Below are 16457 nucleotides of genomic sequence, written 5' to 3'. Positions count from 1 at the left end.
AGGAATAAAAGCTATATTACATCTGTAATTCTCAGATGGGAGCTATGACATTTTTGGTTTTTGTGACTGCTAAACATCCTACAAGGCACATCACAGGCCCCTACAACAAAGAATTATCTGGCCCCAAATGTCAGTAGCACTGAGGTTGAAACCTTGATAATGTACTTAAAAAGCTAATGGCACACTTAGAACAGTATTTGGTAATGGCGCAATGAGCGGAACAATGTTTTTACCTTATCTTATTCCTAGCCCAGTCTAGTGCTTGTTATACCATAGAGCCATAGAATGAGAAACCAAACTGGGTGTGGTGATGCACCTGTAGACTCAGCTACTTGGGAGGCTAAGGCAGAGGATCATCTGAGTCCAGGAGTTTGAGGCTGTAGTGTGCTATGATCGTGCCTGTGAATAGCCACTGCACTCCAACCTGGGCAACGTAGCAAAAAGTACAAATATGGAATGGATAATTTTTTTCTTTTAAAAAAAAATCCTTCACATAATTAAAAGCATATCAAATATTCTCAGGACACATGTCATTTACTAGGATGTATTTTCTCCCTCAAATTTCCCATCTTAAATTGAAAAATGTTCAAGTTAAACACTTTCTGACATCTAAGGAACCTCAGTGCTCTTAAAAGTAACTTACAGATATATTGGTAGAATGTGCCCGTGGCTATCCATGGCACCTGACTGCCTATAATTTCGGCTTTTTTGGGAGAGCAGTGTGTTGGCATGTGGCCATGGGAAGACTCAGTCCTAAACAAGTTGGAATCTGTGGCTTTCTGCTGTTCCATGCCTTTCCATCTTACTTTGGCTTCTTTTGTTTTTATCTGCAATATCAGGGAGGATGCTGGCAAATGAGGTACTGCATGTTCCTTTAAGATACTGTCATCTCTCTGCTGTACAAAAGTCATTGTAGAAAAGGGCTCATGGTAACTTCCAGAAGTCCACCCAGTCCTATCAGAATGCCAGGTGTGATTTTGACAAGAATTAGTGTGTTTTTAAAAAAGATTACATAATCTTTATGTCTAAAAATCTTAATATATCCCTCTACCTAAATATAACTGTTTCTATGAAAATTAAAAGACCCCTTTAATAATATATCTTATTTTAGAATCCTGCCTTTCAGAGTGAAATAATAAAATGTAGATGGAAGCTAAAGAGGTTGTAGTCCATAGCCTTACCTTAGACAACTGTGCTTTTCACTATAAGTAAGTGAACATAGTATCTCTTGATTATACTCCATAGCCACCAGCCATTTTTAAAAATAAACCAAGATAATTCAAGCTCTCAGAATGCAAATAATGCCAAGTGTCTGGAAAGTAGATCATATTTTGTTTGTTTTGGGTACAAAGAAAAAATAGTGAAAAATACAGAGAAGAAAATAAAGATACCTCCAAATCATATCCCTAGAAGTAATTTTTTTGCATATTGGTGGATACCTTTCCAGTATTGTTGAAATGCTATATTCAGATATAGGCAGAGATTTTTGCATGAATAAATCCCAGCACATGCCATTTTGTACTTGCTTTTTAATTTTGCAGTGCTGCTGGTACCTTTCCATATCAGTAAGTGTAGATATACATCATCATTCCAACAGTTGCCTCGTATCCCATTATATACATCACACCTACAATTTAATTAACCAATCCCCTATTGGTTGTTTCCATTTTTTGTCATTACAAAAACAAAACAAAACACTGTGGCAAATATCCTTGCATCTTTTCTCATTTATATGATTATCACCTTAGAATAGCATTTTTTAAGCTTTCCTAATGATGAGAAAAATAACGATAATAGTTACTGTTTCTTAGATGCTGCTCCTATGCCAGGTGTTATGTACTGTGTATATTTATATGTTTATATGTGTATTGCCTCATTCAATCCTTGCCACAATTTATGAGCTATGCATTATCATCTCCATTTTGTGTATGAGGAAACCAGGATCTGGATCTGTGTGGTCCATCTCCAGAGCCTGCTTTCCCCTGTCAAGGGCTTTTATTTGACTCTGCTCCTGTAATGCCTCTTTGAGGGAGACCTGTAGGATGAAGTTGGATAGCTGGGATGTGGAGAGCAGTAACGTGTTCTCTATGATGGCAGAGCAGTGCAGAATACCATCTGTTTCCGAAACCCAAGTTCGTCACGTTGTGCCCAGTGCCCCCCTGAAATGTCCTTATGTGATTAGAGTTCTGGGAGCTTCCTTATTGAACTTTCAACCTGCCTCTGACTCTGTCCTGTTTTCAGAACCCCAACAAGCACATCTCCCAGACGGAGGTGATCATCCGGTTTGCGTTCCAGACGTCCATCACGGTGCTGTGCATTGCCTGCCCCTGCTCCCTGGGGCTGGCCACGCCCACGGCTGTCATGGTGGGCACCGGGGTGGCCGCGCAGAACGGCATCCTCATCAAGGGAGGCAAGCCCCTGGAGATGGCGCACAAGGTCAGCCTGCACCACGGCTTTCCCCATCCTGAGAGATGAAAGTAGTATCTGTTTACTATTTCACATTGAGAGAAAAGCCTGAGAGCCACTCAAGACAGCAGTGTTAATTACGTAGAATAGGAAGTCGAGTATAACTGGGAATAACAACAATAGCAACAGAGTAGCCACCAGTCATATAATGGAACGCTTTATCAACATTACTTGATTTAATTGCATTAACAGCTCTGTGTGGTAGGTGCTTATCATTCCCATTTTATAGATGAGGAAACTGCGCAGGAGGAGATTAGGTAACTTGACCAAAGGCCTGCAGCTAACCAGAGGCAGAGCTGGGATTCACACCCAGGTAGCCAGGCTCCAGGACAAAAGCCCCACCATGACATCTGTGGGATTAGTGGTGGGTTCTGTGACCCTGGGGAGTGAAGAGTAAGTGACGGTGTTTGTGAAGAGTCTTCCTTTTGCCCAACTTACTAACTTCTGGCCTTCCACACTTTCACCTATTTAATCAGCATTTGCTGGGCACTCACTGCGTGTGAGCCCTGCACTGGGTTCTGGCAATGGTCATGGTTTCCAGCCGCCAAGGAGCCCACCAGGGGGAAAGACAGACAGTGAAAAAGTAAATAGCAAAGCTGACTGAGTATTACGAGATACTGAGTATTGACTGGTGGTGCTTGATGTCCTGGGGACACTTGAACAGGGGCCAATCCTAGACTTGGGGTGTTGGACTCAGGGACGAGGGTGCTGCAGGTGGTCAGGGAAGCGAATGCGAACGTTCATCTGAGACCTTACTGTTGAGTGAGAGCTGGACAACGGAGCTGGGGAAGAGTGTTCCAAAATGGGGACAGCAGGTGGAAAGCACCTGTGGAGGTGGAACTTCCCTTCCCCGCGGTGTCCCCAGCATCTAACCTGAGACATCGAGTGCATTCAGAAGTTATCTGTTGAATGAGCAAATGAGGAACTGGAAGAAAATCATTGAGAGAGAGGAACTAGAGATGAGGCCGTTGAGGGAGGGGCCCGAATCCAAAGGCTGAAGATTTAGTAAAGAGTTCTGAACGTTAGCCTAGAAGCCACGTAGGGGATGGCATACCCACGTGATGTGACTGGATCGTGTGTTGGGAAGATCATTCTGGCTGCAGAGTTAAGGTTGCACTGAAAGTTGGCAAGAATCCCTGGAGGAAGATGAGTTAAGTGTGTTGAAGGAAGGCCACCACTCAGCATCAGAAACAAAAAGCTGAATTATTGTTTGCTTGTAAGGGAGAACCCTGCTTGTGGGACATGGTCTGAGAAGAGCAACCTGCTGGCCTTAAATGGGTTAAATTATACACTTCAGGGATTACTGGACTTTCAGAAGCAGGGCTCAGGGCTCGGTTGGCCCTGGTCATGGAAGTGCAGGTACCTGAATGTAGCTGCTGCCCATATCTGAGCCCAGAGGTGTGGGGACTCTGCAGACTGCCATTGACCAAGTGTGACCAACTTAAAACTGGCTCCGGGGGTTTGTTTGTCATTATGGCCATAGAATTGTCCTTTCCTTTCTTGAACTCAGAGTGTGAGGACTCTATTCCCAGTAGCTTTTGCACTTAGGCAGGCAAAAGGAAGCTGAGGTTGGGCTCGGCGGATGGCAGTGGACAGGGAGGCAGTTGTCCCTCAGGGTCCTGACTCCTGACCTGACGTGGGGAACTCTGTGGATGGTGTCACTGTCTGGGGGACAGTGCTGTGCCATCTCCTGTACAGCCGACTGAGGGTTTCTGGCTTTGCCTGGTCAAGGTCAAGCCTCAGTGTGGCTGGTTTGACTGGACACATAGGGAAACAGTTTCTTTGCAGTGGGAGTTGTTGAACCCTGAGATTGAACGACAGAGGATCACGTTAGGAAGCTGTGCAGGTGTCTTGTTTCCTGTCTGAGGCAGGTTGGGTGAAGTTCTGCCTCAGGACTGTGACTATGGAAGCCCCTCCATCTGTATTGTGGTCACTGAGTTGTGGTTGTTTTTGGCAGATAAAGACTGTGATGTTTGACAAGACTGGCACCATTACCCATGGCGTCCCCAGGGTCATGCGGGTGCTCCTGCTGGGGGATGTGGCCACACTGCCCCTCAGGAAGGTTCTGGCTGTGGTGGGGACTGCGGAGGCCAGCAGTGAACACCCCTTGGGCGTGGCAGTCACCAAATACTGTAAAGAGGTACGTGGACTTTTATTCCTCACCATGTCCTTCTCTCCTGGCTGCCCTCGAGGAGGCCTTCGCTGTGTGGTCTGGAAAACCACTTAGAAGGCCCCTCTGCAGCAGGCGGAGATATAGAGCTCACAGTCAGCCCTTGCCACAGTTCCAGGTTATCACAAAGGGAGTTCAGCGTCACAGGCATTTGCTGAACATCACCAGGCGCCAGGCTCAGGAGAACAACAGGAGTGGGATGTGAACTCTACCCTTTGGGAGCTCCCAGTCTTGGGGAGTACGGGCAGTCTGGAAACTCAGTGCTTTGACAGTGCTTAGTGCAAGGGGACACAAACATGAAATGGGAGTACTGGGGTGGAAGGGAGAAATGTACTCCCCTGGGAGCACCCGGGACAGAGAGGAACCAGCAGAGGTGAGCCAGAGTGCCCAGCAGGTTCCTGGCACTTCGTGGAGAAGCATTGCCCTCTTTTGGTCTCTCCACATGAAAGGTTCTATTTTGTTTTCTCTTAATTTCAGTCTGAATATAGGGGCAGCAGAATGTGTCACACAGAATATTGCCCTGACAACTTTTAAACAGCCTGAGCAATACTGTTAGCAGTAAATGTAGAAAGGTGACATCATTGCCTTGAAAAACAATTGACAACTCTTCCTGATCAGGGGCTCTTCCAGAAACCTCATTTCTAGTTTTGTCCTTCATGTAGGGTCAGACAGCCCACTCTTTCTCACCTCACCCTTCTGACATTTCAGGGAGAATCTTGCTCACCCTCAGTCATCGTTTATTTGTTGTGTGGTCTGGAAAACCGCTTAGAAGGCTCCTCTGCAGCAAGTGGAGATGAGGGGCTCACAGTCAGCCCTTGCCACAGTTCTAGGTTGTCATAAAGTGAGGTCGGTGTCACAGTCATTTGCTGAACATCACCAGGCGTCAGGCTCAGGAGAACAACAGGAGTGGGATGTGAACTCTACCCTTTGGGAGCTCACAGCCTGGGGGAGGACGGGCAGTCCAGAAACCCCAGCCATTCCTTTCCCCTGCCACCTTGTCCCCTCCTTCTCCAGGATCTGATATACAGGCAGTTATCTCTTGATAGCCTCAAAGAGCTTTGTTAACACTACTTATTCCATTGTTTTTATGAAATTATTTGCAACATAAAATTCACATCTCCCTCTCTGGCACCTGCACTCCTCTTTAATTTGAGGTGTTTGATACGAGTTGCCTTTTTCCTTTGCAATCGGTAACCTGTTCACTGTCGTGAGGCACCCACCCAGGGAAAGATTTTAGGCTGTTTAAAATAGTCTCATTCAACTTACAGCTATAATATCTTTACCAAAGGAGGGAGAAATAATTACAAGTTACTAGTCAGTATCTTAACCTTTCCCATCCATTCCACCTCCCTCCCCTCCTTTCTCTCAGTTCCCGCTTTCTGCTGCTCTTTTGCCACCTTCACCCTGTGTCCCTGTCCTGCTGTACCTCCCTCTCACTTCACCCCTCTTGGCTTACAGGTTCCTCTTCCTCTCTTTCCACCTTCCCAGGAACTTGGAACAGAGACCTTGGGATACTGCACGGACTTCCAGGCAGTGCCAGGCTGTGGAATTGGGTGCAAAGTCAGCAACGTGGAAGGCATCCTGGCCCACAGTGAGCGCCCTTTGAGTGCACCGGCCAGTCACCTGAATGAGGCTGGCAGCCTTCCTGCAGAAAAAGGTATTGCTGGCATTTTTCTCTGCAGCTGGTTCAAACCACAGAGAGCACCATGCCCAGCAGTGACTGCCTCTGCTGTGCGGCAGACGGTTCATGGCTAAGGAACCCAAGCCTGCCTCCCCACACCCAGGAAAGTTTCTCCCATGTTCTTGGGTGCATCTAAATTTTGTTGCTTATGGCTGCCTTAAATTCATAGAGCATTGTTTAGCTGACCCATGATTTTGATTCTCCTCTTTCTTATCCCATATCAGTCTTGTTTCTCATAAGCTACAGAGTAGGCAGACGGGAATTCCACTTTTGTTCTTCCTGTTTCCATTCTGTGTGGTAGAATTCTGGTATTTACAAAGCAGGCAGAAAAAGTCAGGGAAAGCAGCGGGAAATGTCTGCCCAAGCCAGGAAGGGACACTGCTTGGAGGGACAGCTGCTTTTGAAGAATGGCCTTTCTTATTCTCAAGGTAGCTTGCCAGCCACCAGAATACAGGGTGGAAAACACTCAAAATCTATGACTAGTGTTTTTCCTAAGTGTTGGTAGTGAAATTGTGACTTAGATTGCGTGGTTAGAAGCCATCCACCACCTTCCAGCCTTTAAAACCCCAGGATGGCCTTTCCGTGAGAGCTTCCAGAGCCTGGCCGTGCAGTGACACCTCAGCTAGCAGCACACGCTGTTAGAAAGTGATAGGTGAGAGGTGCATTAGCCTCGGGAGTTACAGTTTTAAACATTTCATGTAGACGTGTCTGATTATTTGTTGATTCACCTGGGGTTGTTGACACCAAGCAGTAATGAATGTAGTCAACACTTGCTTTGTGTCCTGGGCAAATACTTAAGTGCTTCTAATCCCTGCAGAAAAAGAATCAGTGGATACTTCTAAGACAAAGATGGACATTGCCTTATCTTTAATATGTTTATACCATTTCCACCCATATAGCATGTACTATTAATGCCCCATCTTAATTCATACCCACACATCCTACACATTAATTTTACTTTTTTTTTAATTGTCCTAAAGGATGCTGTCACAAGAGGTGCTTACAAGGTTACAGTTTTTTAGAATGGTTATAAGGATATTTTGCTGTTAAAAGGATTGCATGTTTTTTAGTTCACAGTGAAATTGGACCATTTAGAAATAACCACAGCTTCTTTTGAATAGATGCAGCCCCCCAGACCTTCTCTGTGCTGATTGGAAACCGTGAGTGGCTGAGGCGCAACGGTTTAACCATTTCTAGCGACGTCAGTGACGCTATGACAGACCACGAGATGAAAGGACAGACGGCCATCCTGGTGGCTATTGACGGTATCTTCTGCTTCTGCCTTCCTTCCGCTGTCTCAGAAATACAGTTTTCTGCAGATATCAGGCAAAAGAGTCCTCCTTTAAAAAAGAAAAGAAAACAAACAAAAACCTTCCTCTCTTAATTTCAGGCCTGTTTTCCAAGAGATTGTCTTTTTGTCTTTTCTCTTCATTCTTTCCCACTGTCTCCATCTTGGCCCCAGAGCCAGCTCTGGTCTGGCCTCAGTCTTCTTGACCTTGGAATTCTAAACTGTCTGTGTCATCATCGTTGCTCTTGTCCAGGTGGGCAGTTCAGAGTCATCCTTCTCATTCATCCCTGCAGACAAAGCAGGAATTCACTTCCCAACAGGTTTAACTACAGGACACATTTAAATAACGAGATCCATGCCACCCTTCTCTGTCTGCTTTATTTATTTATTATTACTTTCGTTTTTTTTTAGTGCAATGGTGCGATCTCATCTCACTGCAACCTCCGCCTTCTGGGTTCAAGCAATTCTCCTGCCTCAGACTCCTGAGTAGCTGGGATTACAGGCCTCCGCCACCACGCCCAGCTAAAGTTTGTATTTTTAGTAGAGACGGGGTTTCACCAGGCTGGTCTCGAACTCCTGACCTCAGGTGATCTGCTTGCCTTGGCCTCCCAAAGTGCTGGGATCATAGGCGTGAGCCACCGTGCCTGCCCTTTTATCTGCTTTATACAGACTGGTGTTGCACAGAGTACAGGTCTCAAGACTGTGTGTTGGCCAGGTGCAGTGGCTCACGCCTGTAATCCCAACACTTTGGGAGGCCGAGGTGGGCGGATCACCTGAGATCGGGAGTTCGAGACCAGCCTGACCAACATGGGGAAACCCCCGTCTCTACTAAAAATAAAAAAATTAGCCGGGTGTGGTGGCACATGCCTCTAATCCCAGCTACTTGGGAGGCTGAGGCAGAATTGCTTGAACCCGGGAGTTGGAGGTTGTGGTGAGCCAAGATCACACCACTGCATTCCAGCCCGGGCAACAAGAGCGAAACTCAGTCTCAAAAAAAAGACTGCGTGTGTTTTAGCGCTCAGATTCTATCCTGGTTCTATCCTGGGCTTTACATCCCAGGGAGATTAGAGTCTTTACTTCGTTAATGTAGTTTCTGCTAAAAGAAGTAACAGTATATGCAAGCAAGAAATAAAATATATGATACCTTTTGAATGCTCCAGCCAAATATGTCTTCCTCTCACATTCTCTCTTTTCTTCCCTTTTTCTAAGTCTTTGTAAATCCACCCTCCCCTCGGCTATCAAACCAGAACTGGCACAACTAAAGGAGTCGTGCCCTCTTGTATGTCATCCCTCACTCTGTTCTCATTCACACCTCAGCCTTAAAAGCCCTCCTGCTTCGATAGCTAAAGATTCACTCAAAGAGAAATTCTGCCGAAATGTTTTCTATAGGAAAAGACAAAGGAAGGATTGATTTTCTAGTTTGGACATTTATCACTTTAAGTGATATCTGTTATATGTCTTGAATTTTAGTAGCTAACATGTGTTGAATTCTTATTACAAGCCGGGCACTTTGCAAAGTGTCATACGTGCTCCTTGCAGAAAGTTTGGAAAATTCAGCTGTAAAGGAGAAAGTGAAATCACTCATAATCCTATTCCTTGGGGAGCCACTGCGAAGATTTTGATTATATTGCTTCCAGACTTTTGTGTACATCTGTAAATGCATGTACTTTTTAAAAAGCAAAAAAACCGCATTGTGTTATATAATCTGACGTTTTGTTTTTTGCACGTAATATTATACGATGAGAACATTGCAAGTGTGGTATCTTGGTGTGGGGTGCCCCAACCTGTGTAGCTGCTGATGCCAGCTGGTTTGCTCCAGGTGTGCTCTGTGGGATGATCGCTATCGCAGACGCTGTCAAGCAGGAGGCTGCCCTGGCTGTCCACACGCTGCAAAGCATGGGTGTGGACGTGGTTCTGATCACGGGGGACAACCGGAAGACAGCCAGAGCCATTGCCACCCAGGTACAACCCTTTAATGTTGCAAACTGTGTGAAGCTTATAAAAGCAGTTAGAGACAAAAGTAAGCACCAGTTGGCCCAGCACTGAGCTGTACTCCTGCTCTTTCTCCTTGCTGGATGCTTTTCTCTCCACGTGCTTCATTCTGTGGCCGTGTAGTGTTGCACGTGAGCACTGTGGTGCTGTGCGAAGATCTCTTCCCTGGGGCTTGGGCACATGCATCCTGGGAGAGGAGTTCCAGTGTTCTCTAACCTTTTCCCAGTCTTTGCAATGGAAAAAAGTATGTGACTTAAGGGCTAAGATAGACATTTTCTAAACCTTTATGTTAAGGGAAGATTTTGCCAGCTCAGCTCTTCTCACTCGGGTGCTCAGATAAGTGACTCCTGGGCAGTTCTCCAGCAGCCCCTGAGGCTGAGTTTGGCCTGTGAGGACAGCACCACTGGATGGCTGCCTGACTTCTCACACAGCAGCGGCTCCAGTTTGGATTCCTAGAAATTATGCACCTCAAAATGCGTGCAGAGCTCTAAGCTTCTGAAAGCTTAATTGTGTTCCTTGAGGGAAGCAGCAGTACCCCTGTTTTCCATGGTCCTCCTTGCTAATTATGGACCTCTTTATCATCCTTCCCCACTTTTCTGGCTAGCACTTGTTCATCCATTCAGCAGGCACTTATGAAGCACCACAAATGTGACAGGCAGGTGCGGGGCCAGGCTCTGTGAGGAGTGAAGGGGGCTCTGCCCTTGAGGGGCTCATGGTCTTGCAGGAAGGTGGACCAGTGACGGTGTAGATCTGAGAGCGGGAAAGGGACTAGGAAAGGAAAACTGCACCTTCCCAGGACAGAGCAGGCAGCAGGAGCACTTCCCAGGGGCGCAGAGTAGGACGGTTATTTGGAGACGCCGCGGGGAGCTGAGTGGTCGAGTATGGCACCAGCTGCCAGACCCTGGGACCCTGGGGGCCTCGGAAGCAGACCCGAGAGTTGAGCTGCCCTCCTGGGAGGTGCATGGGGTCTACTGGAGGACGTGAGGCAGGAGAGTAGGGACATGGCTGGACAGATGCTTTGGAAAGACCATGGGGGCAGCACATGGAGAAGAGAGCTGGAGGAATGAGCTGTGGACAGGCAGACCAGCAAGGGGGTTATTTGCACATCCAGAAAAGGACAGGGCCTAAACCAGTGCGGGGTGTTGGGGTGGGAGCCAGGGATAAACTGGCCCTGTGACAGCAGACCTGCAGGGTGTGGTTGACCAATGTCACTGACTGGACCAAGAGGCCGAGGGCAGAGGGGGCAAGGGTAACTTGAGGTTTCTGCTGCTATCTGATACCTTTTACCAACACCAGGCATTGCCTTCCTTTCATCTTAGGTTGGCATCAACAAAGTCTTTGCAGAGGTGCTGCCTTCGCACAAGGTGGCCAAGGTCCAGGAGCTCCAGAATAAAGGGAAGAAAGTCGCCATGGTGGGGGATGGGGTCAATGACTCCCCGGCCTTGGCCCAGGCAGACATGGGTGTCGCCATTGGCACCGGCACGGATGTGGCCATCGAGGCAGCCGACGTCGTCCTTATCAGAGTGAGTGCGGCTGCAGCCAGGCTGTGGGTGCTGGGAGGGCAGTGGGCAGATCCCTTCCTCACTGTGTGCTCCTCTCCATCAGAATGATTTGCTGGATGTGGTAGCTAGCATTCACCTTTCCAAGAGGACTGTCCGAAGGATACGCATCAACCTGGTCCTGGCACTGATTTATAACCTGGTTGGGATACCCATTGCGGCAGGTAGGCAACTCTTACCCACTGTGCTCCAGCTGAGCCCGGAAAGGCTTCTCTCTCCCAGGTTCCTGCTGGGGTTAGTGAGTGGCTCACTCACTGGCTGGCTAGAGGCGTTTTAGAAAGGCTGTTTTTTTTTTTTTTTTTAATGTCCCCTGCTTTATATGTCTTTAAATGAGAAACTGTGGAGAGGACCTGAAACCTTCATTCACTCTGGTCCTTTCTAAAAAGCTAGTGGAGACACTTGGCTGTATTTTCTGAGCCCTGTTTTACTGTAGCCTTATTTTCTGAGCCATTTGTTAAGACATATAGTCTGAGAAATAATCATTAGTAAGAATTATGGGGCATCTACTACATGCTAGGCACAATTATTGGTGTTTCAGAACCTTATCCTGAACATTAATCCTGCCCGAGTTTCACTCTGAGTTACTCAAATGATCATGGAAAGAAATGGCTTTTTGACCAGGGGCATGGTGGCTCATGCCTGTAATTCCAACACTTTGGGAGGCTGAGGCAGGAGGGTCATTTGAGCTCAGGGGTTCAAGACTCACCTGGGCAACATAGTGAGACTCCATCTCTACAAAAAATTTTAAAATTAGCTGGGCGTGGTAGCATACACCTTAGTCCCATCTGGGAGTACAGAGGCTGGGGCAGGAGGATTTATTGAGTCCAGGAGTTGGAGGTGGCAGTGACCCATGATCGCACCACTGTACTCTAGCCTGGGCAAGAGTGAAACCCTATCTCAGAAAAAAAGAAAAAGAAGAGAAATAGATTTTTCTGCTTTGTAATTCCCCTTCATTCCCCTCCCTAAGAACCGCCTCTCCCCTGCCCCTGCTCCCTGCCCCCAGGAACATGGCAATGAAAAGTTCCAAAGTGCTCCTCCATGGGCTGAGGAGAGACCAAGTTTGTAATCACAGCATTCCTGCTTCAGTCTCCCTTGTGTCTGAGTGGTTAGTGGTGACTTGTGTAACAGGGCCTTGGCCTCCTGAGCCCAGTGAGTCAGGCAGGTTTACTTCTTGTCCCCAGAGCCGGCTCAGGAGCTTAATTCCCCCAGTGTGTGTGCCTCTGCTACACAAAGTTGACCATACCTGTCTCCGGACCCTGTCCTGGGACCTGGCTCTCATTCCTCTTTTAAAGATGTCATGAAGCCCTGGAGGCGAGATCATCTGCCAGACAAGGGCTGTGGCCATCAGCCGTGTTTGTCCTCTGTGGGACTGTGGCTGCAGGATGCGCAGCTGGCTCCCTCACCTCCTGCCGCTTTTCTCCTCCCGCTCCTCCCACTCCCTGTGGTTTGTCGCTGCCCTGGAGCTCGCCCTGAAATGAGATGCCACCTGTGGGTGGTTCTGGGAACGTCAGGGCGAGTGGAAGAGAGCCAGGCCCACTCAACAGCATCCCACACTCAGCTTTCTAGGAAACCTCACTTTGGGGGGCCTGTGGGCAAGATCCATTGGTAGGGGCTTCCGAGCACACCAGGTGGAGACCTCACTGGGGGCCACTGAGGGTGGGGCCAGCCCGGTGCCTGAAGCCCTCTCCTGGCTTCTCTCCCCAGGCCTAGGTGTGAGTGCGAGTTCTTTCTTCCCCAGGTGTCTTCATGCCCATCGGCATTGTGCTGCAGCCCTGGATGGGCTCAGCGGCCATGGCGGCCTCCTCTGTGTCTGTGGTGCTCTCATCCCTGCAGCTCAAGTGGTGAGTCCCCTCAGGTGGAGCATCTGTGGGAGGCTCCCAGGAGGCCTTGTCATTCTGCATGCTCAGCACAGTGGAACTTGCCTCTCATTCCCCATTCATTCACCTGGGACAAACGCTGCAGTGGCAGCCCACGTGGAGCCTGGTGTGCATGCGTGTAACTTATCAGCACCATGAGCAGGCAATTCACTGTTGCCCATTCACGTGCTGGGCTGCCGTTACTCTGCTGCTCCTCAAGGGCTGTTTATGTGAACATCAAGCAGACATGGGTCCCTGTGTATTATCTATCACTTTTTTATTTAAAAAAGATGTTCACTTATTTATGAGTGCATTCATTTAACAAAAGTTAGTGGCAGCCTACAATGTGCAAGGCATTTGCTTAGGAAGTTTCTAAATCAGGTGAGCTTTCCTGGAACCATAGGGAGTTTAATGTCCTTTTCCTTGGAAACTCTTGAGGTTTTGATACTGAATCTTATTAAAAGATGGATGAGAGGCCTTCACCAGGCTTAGAAAAAAAAGAGCCTTGTTTCTAGAATGGCTCAGATGCTGTTGCATTCCTGCTTTCCAGCTATAAGAAGCCTGACCTGGAGAGGTATGAGGCACAGGCGCATGGCCACATGAAGCCCCTGACAGCATCCCAGGTCAGTGTGCACATAGGCATGGATGACAGGCGGCGGGACTCCCCCAGGGCCACACCATGGGACCAGGTCAGCTATGTCAGCCAGGTGTCGCTGTCCTCCCTGACGTCCGACAAGCCATCTCGGCACAGCGCTGCAGCGGACGATGGTGGGGACAAGTGGTCTCTGCTCCTGAATGACAAGGATGAGGAGCAGTACATCTGATGACTTCAGGCGGGCGGGCCGGGGCAGGGACTTGCCTCCACTCACCACAAGCTGAGCAGGACAGCCAGCAGCAGGATGGGCTGAGCTAGCCTCCAGCTTTGGGGACTTCCACTCCCTGGATATGTCCAGTCATCCTGCCCTGCAGCACGCGGCCTTGTCTGGGTGCAGCTGGGCTTGGCCTGGAGAGGACGGCCCTGCCTGCCTCTTGGCCTCACAGGACCGTCAGCATGGGCTTTGTCTTGGACTCTAGTCCTTGGCTGGACTGTAGAAGGTGAGAGGCAAGTCACCCTCCTCACAGACCTCTGCTTGGAGTATTTAGGATGACTGCTATGAAATGGAGAACAGTTTCATCATGACCAAAAAACCTCACTGGGCCTCTCCAGAGAACTGCAGACCTCACTGTCAGGCTCTTTCTGATGACGCGTGTCTGTGTGCATCGTGTTTCTGAGACCACAGTTTACCTCAGGTGTGCCTGTTGCTTTCTTCCTGCACAGTCTGTTCCTTTTCTCTCCTGTGTGCTTGTCAGTGGGGACCCCTCGCAACCCTGCCTGTCACCTGGGAGGGTGGGACCAATGTCCTTGTGGTCTTTGCTGCTGCTCTCAGGTGCTTCTCCAATGCTCTGGAGTGTGCATTTCAGCTTGAACCTGCTTCCTGGCTCGCACATCCCCAGCCAGGGAGCTTGCCACACACTTCTTCAAGTTGAGGAGAGTTCTTTTTTGCTTAAAGCCCCCTTCTCCATGGAGTGGTGGCTTCTCAGTAGAGTGTTGTTGCTGACCAGCTGGAGTGAGGGTCTCAGGGCCTGACCTGAGAGTCCAGACTCGGCTTCCTGTGGGGTCTAGGTTCTCGCGATTCAGGACGTCCTTCCATATCCCTGCCCAGCCTGTGGTGCTTGAAACATTTGCCCCATGGGAGACGTATGTGTGCAGGAGCCTCCCTGCACGGCCCAAGGGGCTTTGTTTTCAGTCTTCTGACTGTCACCTCATGGGGTTCAGTAGAGAATTCATGTCACTAGCGCCTGGCCTTGTGTGGCTTGGAGGAAATGGTACTGCCCAAATAGGAGGGAAACACAGCCTCCCTGAGCCTGCATTCTGCACGCTGCCCAGGAGCTTCAGAAAAGGAGTGGCCACAGCACCCCAAAGGGAGCATCTGTTTACCTGGCAGTGGCTCTCAGAGCAGCAGAACGGGTTCAGTTTTAGACTCTGAAGTTGGTTGTGATTGACAGAACCCCTTGGGAGCAAACTAGTAGAGTTGGATTAAATTCTGGGTGAAACCCTTTTCTCCCACACAAAATAGTTTTAGTGATTTTTTTCAGTGTCCATTACTTGCCAGGGGCAGTTTTAGCAGCACTTTTGATAGATTACGTCTAATCCTCCCAACCAACCAGCAAGGTAGCTGTTACTGTCCACATTTTACAGGCAAGGAAACAGGCTCTAAGAGGCTGAGGACTTTGCCCAGGATGACATAGCCAATGGACAAGCTGTGTCTGTCAGCTGTGAAGGCTTCACTCTAATTGTCCTTCTACCTTGAATAGACGTTTTCCTGATAAGAATAAACAAGGAAAAGGTCTTTGCCTCCTGGAAGAACAAATCTACCAGGTGATCTATTCATTGTTTCAACTCAGAATGCACTTGATTCAGGAGGTCATCTGACCTTCACCTTGGATGGTTAGTTTCACTTTTTACATATAGTTTTTGCAGGGTTTTATTTTACAAAATCCAAGCGAGCGGCTGATTGTGTTTTCGTTGTTTTCAGCCCCCCACTCCAGCCCGCAGCACATTTCCGCTATCCGTCAGTAATTGTGTCCTCTTTTTATGCTTGCTTGGGGAATGTTGTTTTCTGACTAGGTCATTATCTAAATTCTTTAGGTCATTATCTAAAGAATCTAATTCTGTTGATTTTTAAAACTTTTAGGACCATAAACATTGTGTTCATATATGGACATGGAAATATTTATATAATTTTATAGAAAATAACCTTTTAGATGGTCAAAGTGTAAGGAATTTTTTTGTCAGATAATCATTTCTACTTCAAAAACATTTCATGCAATATTAGAATAAAGTTCCTGTCATTCCTCCAGAAATCTGCCTGTGAGTGAGATGCGTGGTCAGAGGCCAGTGCCGTCCTGTCTTCACGAGGGCTTCTGTGAGGCACTGGCTTGGCTTCATGTCTTTTTAGGGGGCAGAGGAGGATAGGATTTTAACAGCAGGGGAAATGAGGGTGGGCAGAGCCCCCTTGATCTGCCATCCCCAGCACTGGCGTGAGTCCCTTTCTCTAATGCAGGCCTGCTTCAGCGGAGTGTGGGGAGAATGCTGAAAGGCAGCTCCTGTCAAAGTCCCTGCCCCGCTGGGTCGGACACAGGCTTAAATTACTGCAGCGTTTGCACCCCTCTGTTCTAGGGCGAGTGTCTGCAGAAGGCTGTTCTCAAACACATCTCAATCAGGAGGGATATGTTGTGGGTTCCTTGGCCTTGAAGGAGTGGGTCAGGAGGAGGAGCAGAAAAATCTTGACTAGTGGGCTCTGCTGGGAAAGCTCTGTGGGCATCTTGGGGTGGCCGGGGGGTGTAAGTGAGCCACACCTGAAGGGAGTTGACAGTGTAATCTTCACCCACACCAGGACACTTT

At 48.3% G+C, this 16457-nt stretch overlaps 1 protein-coding gene across 4 annotated transcripts in view; it reads left to right on the top strand.

Annotated features, from left to right (window-relative positions):
* ATP7B (ATPase copper transporting beta) overlaps positions 1–15916 on the top strand; it is an 80730-nt gene extending 64814 nt beyond the window's left edge. For 2 of the 4 annotated variants that reach the window (XM_054529059.2, XM_054529058.2), the window contains exons 14-22: positions 2242–2436; positions 4424–4606; positions 6095–6293; positions 7439–7582; positions 9425–9567; positions 10917–11120; positions 11203–11320; positions 12895–12997; positions 13563–14296. In XM_054529059.2, the coding sequence (XP_054385034.2) occupies positions 2242–2436; positions 4424–4606; positions 6095–6293; positions 7439–7582; positions 9425–9567; positions 10917–11120; positions 11203–11320; positions 12895–12997; positions 13563–13836 (1563 nt within the window). In that variant the 3' untranslated portion in view covers positions 13837–14296. Of the gene's footprint in view, positions 1–2241; positions 2437–4423; positions 4607–6094; positions 6294–7438; positions 7583–9424; positions 9568–10916; positions 11121–11202; positions 11321–12894; positions 12998–13562 lie in introns of all 4 variants that reach the window. The other 2 variants (XM_054529060.2, XM_024231078.3) reach the window with 2 other exon arrangements.
* Positions 15917–16457: the final 541 nt, after the last annotated feature.

This window comes from Pongo abelii, chromosome 14, assembly GCF_028885655.2.
Source record: "Pongo abelii isolate AG06213 chromosome 14, NHGRI_mPonAbe1-v2.0_pri, whole genome shotgun sequence".
Taxonomy (NCBI): Eukaryota; Metazoa; Chordata; class Mammalia; order Primates; family Hominidae; genus Pongo; species Pongo abelii.
Note: the sequence above shows the minus strand (reverse complement) of the source record. Positions and strands in the feature narration are given on the sequence as shown.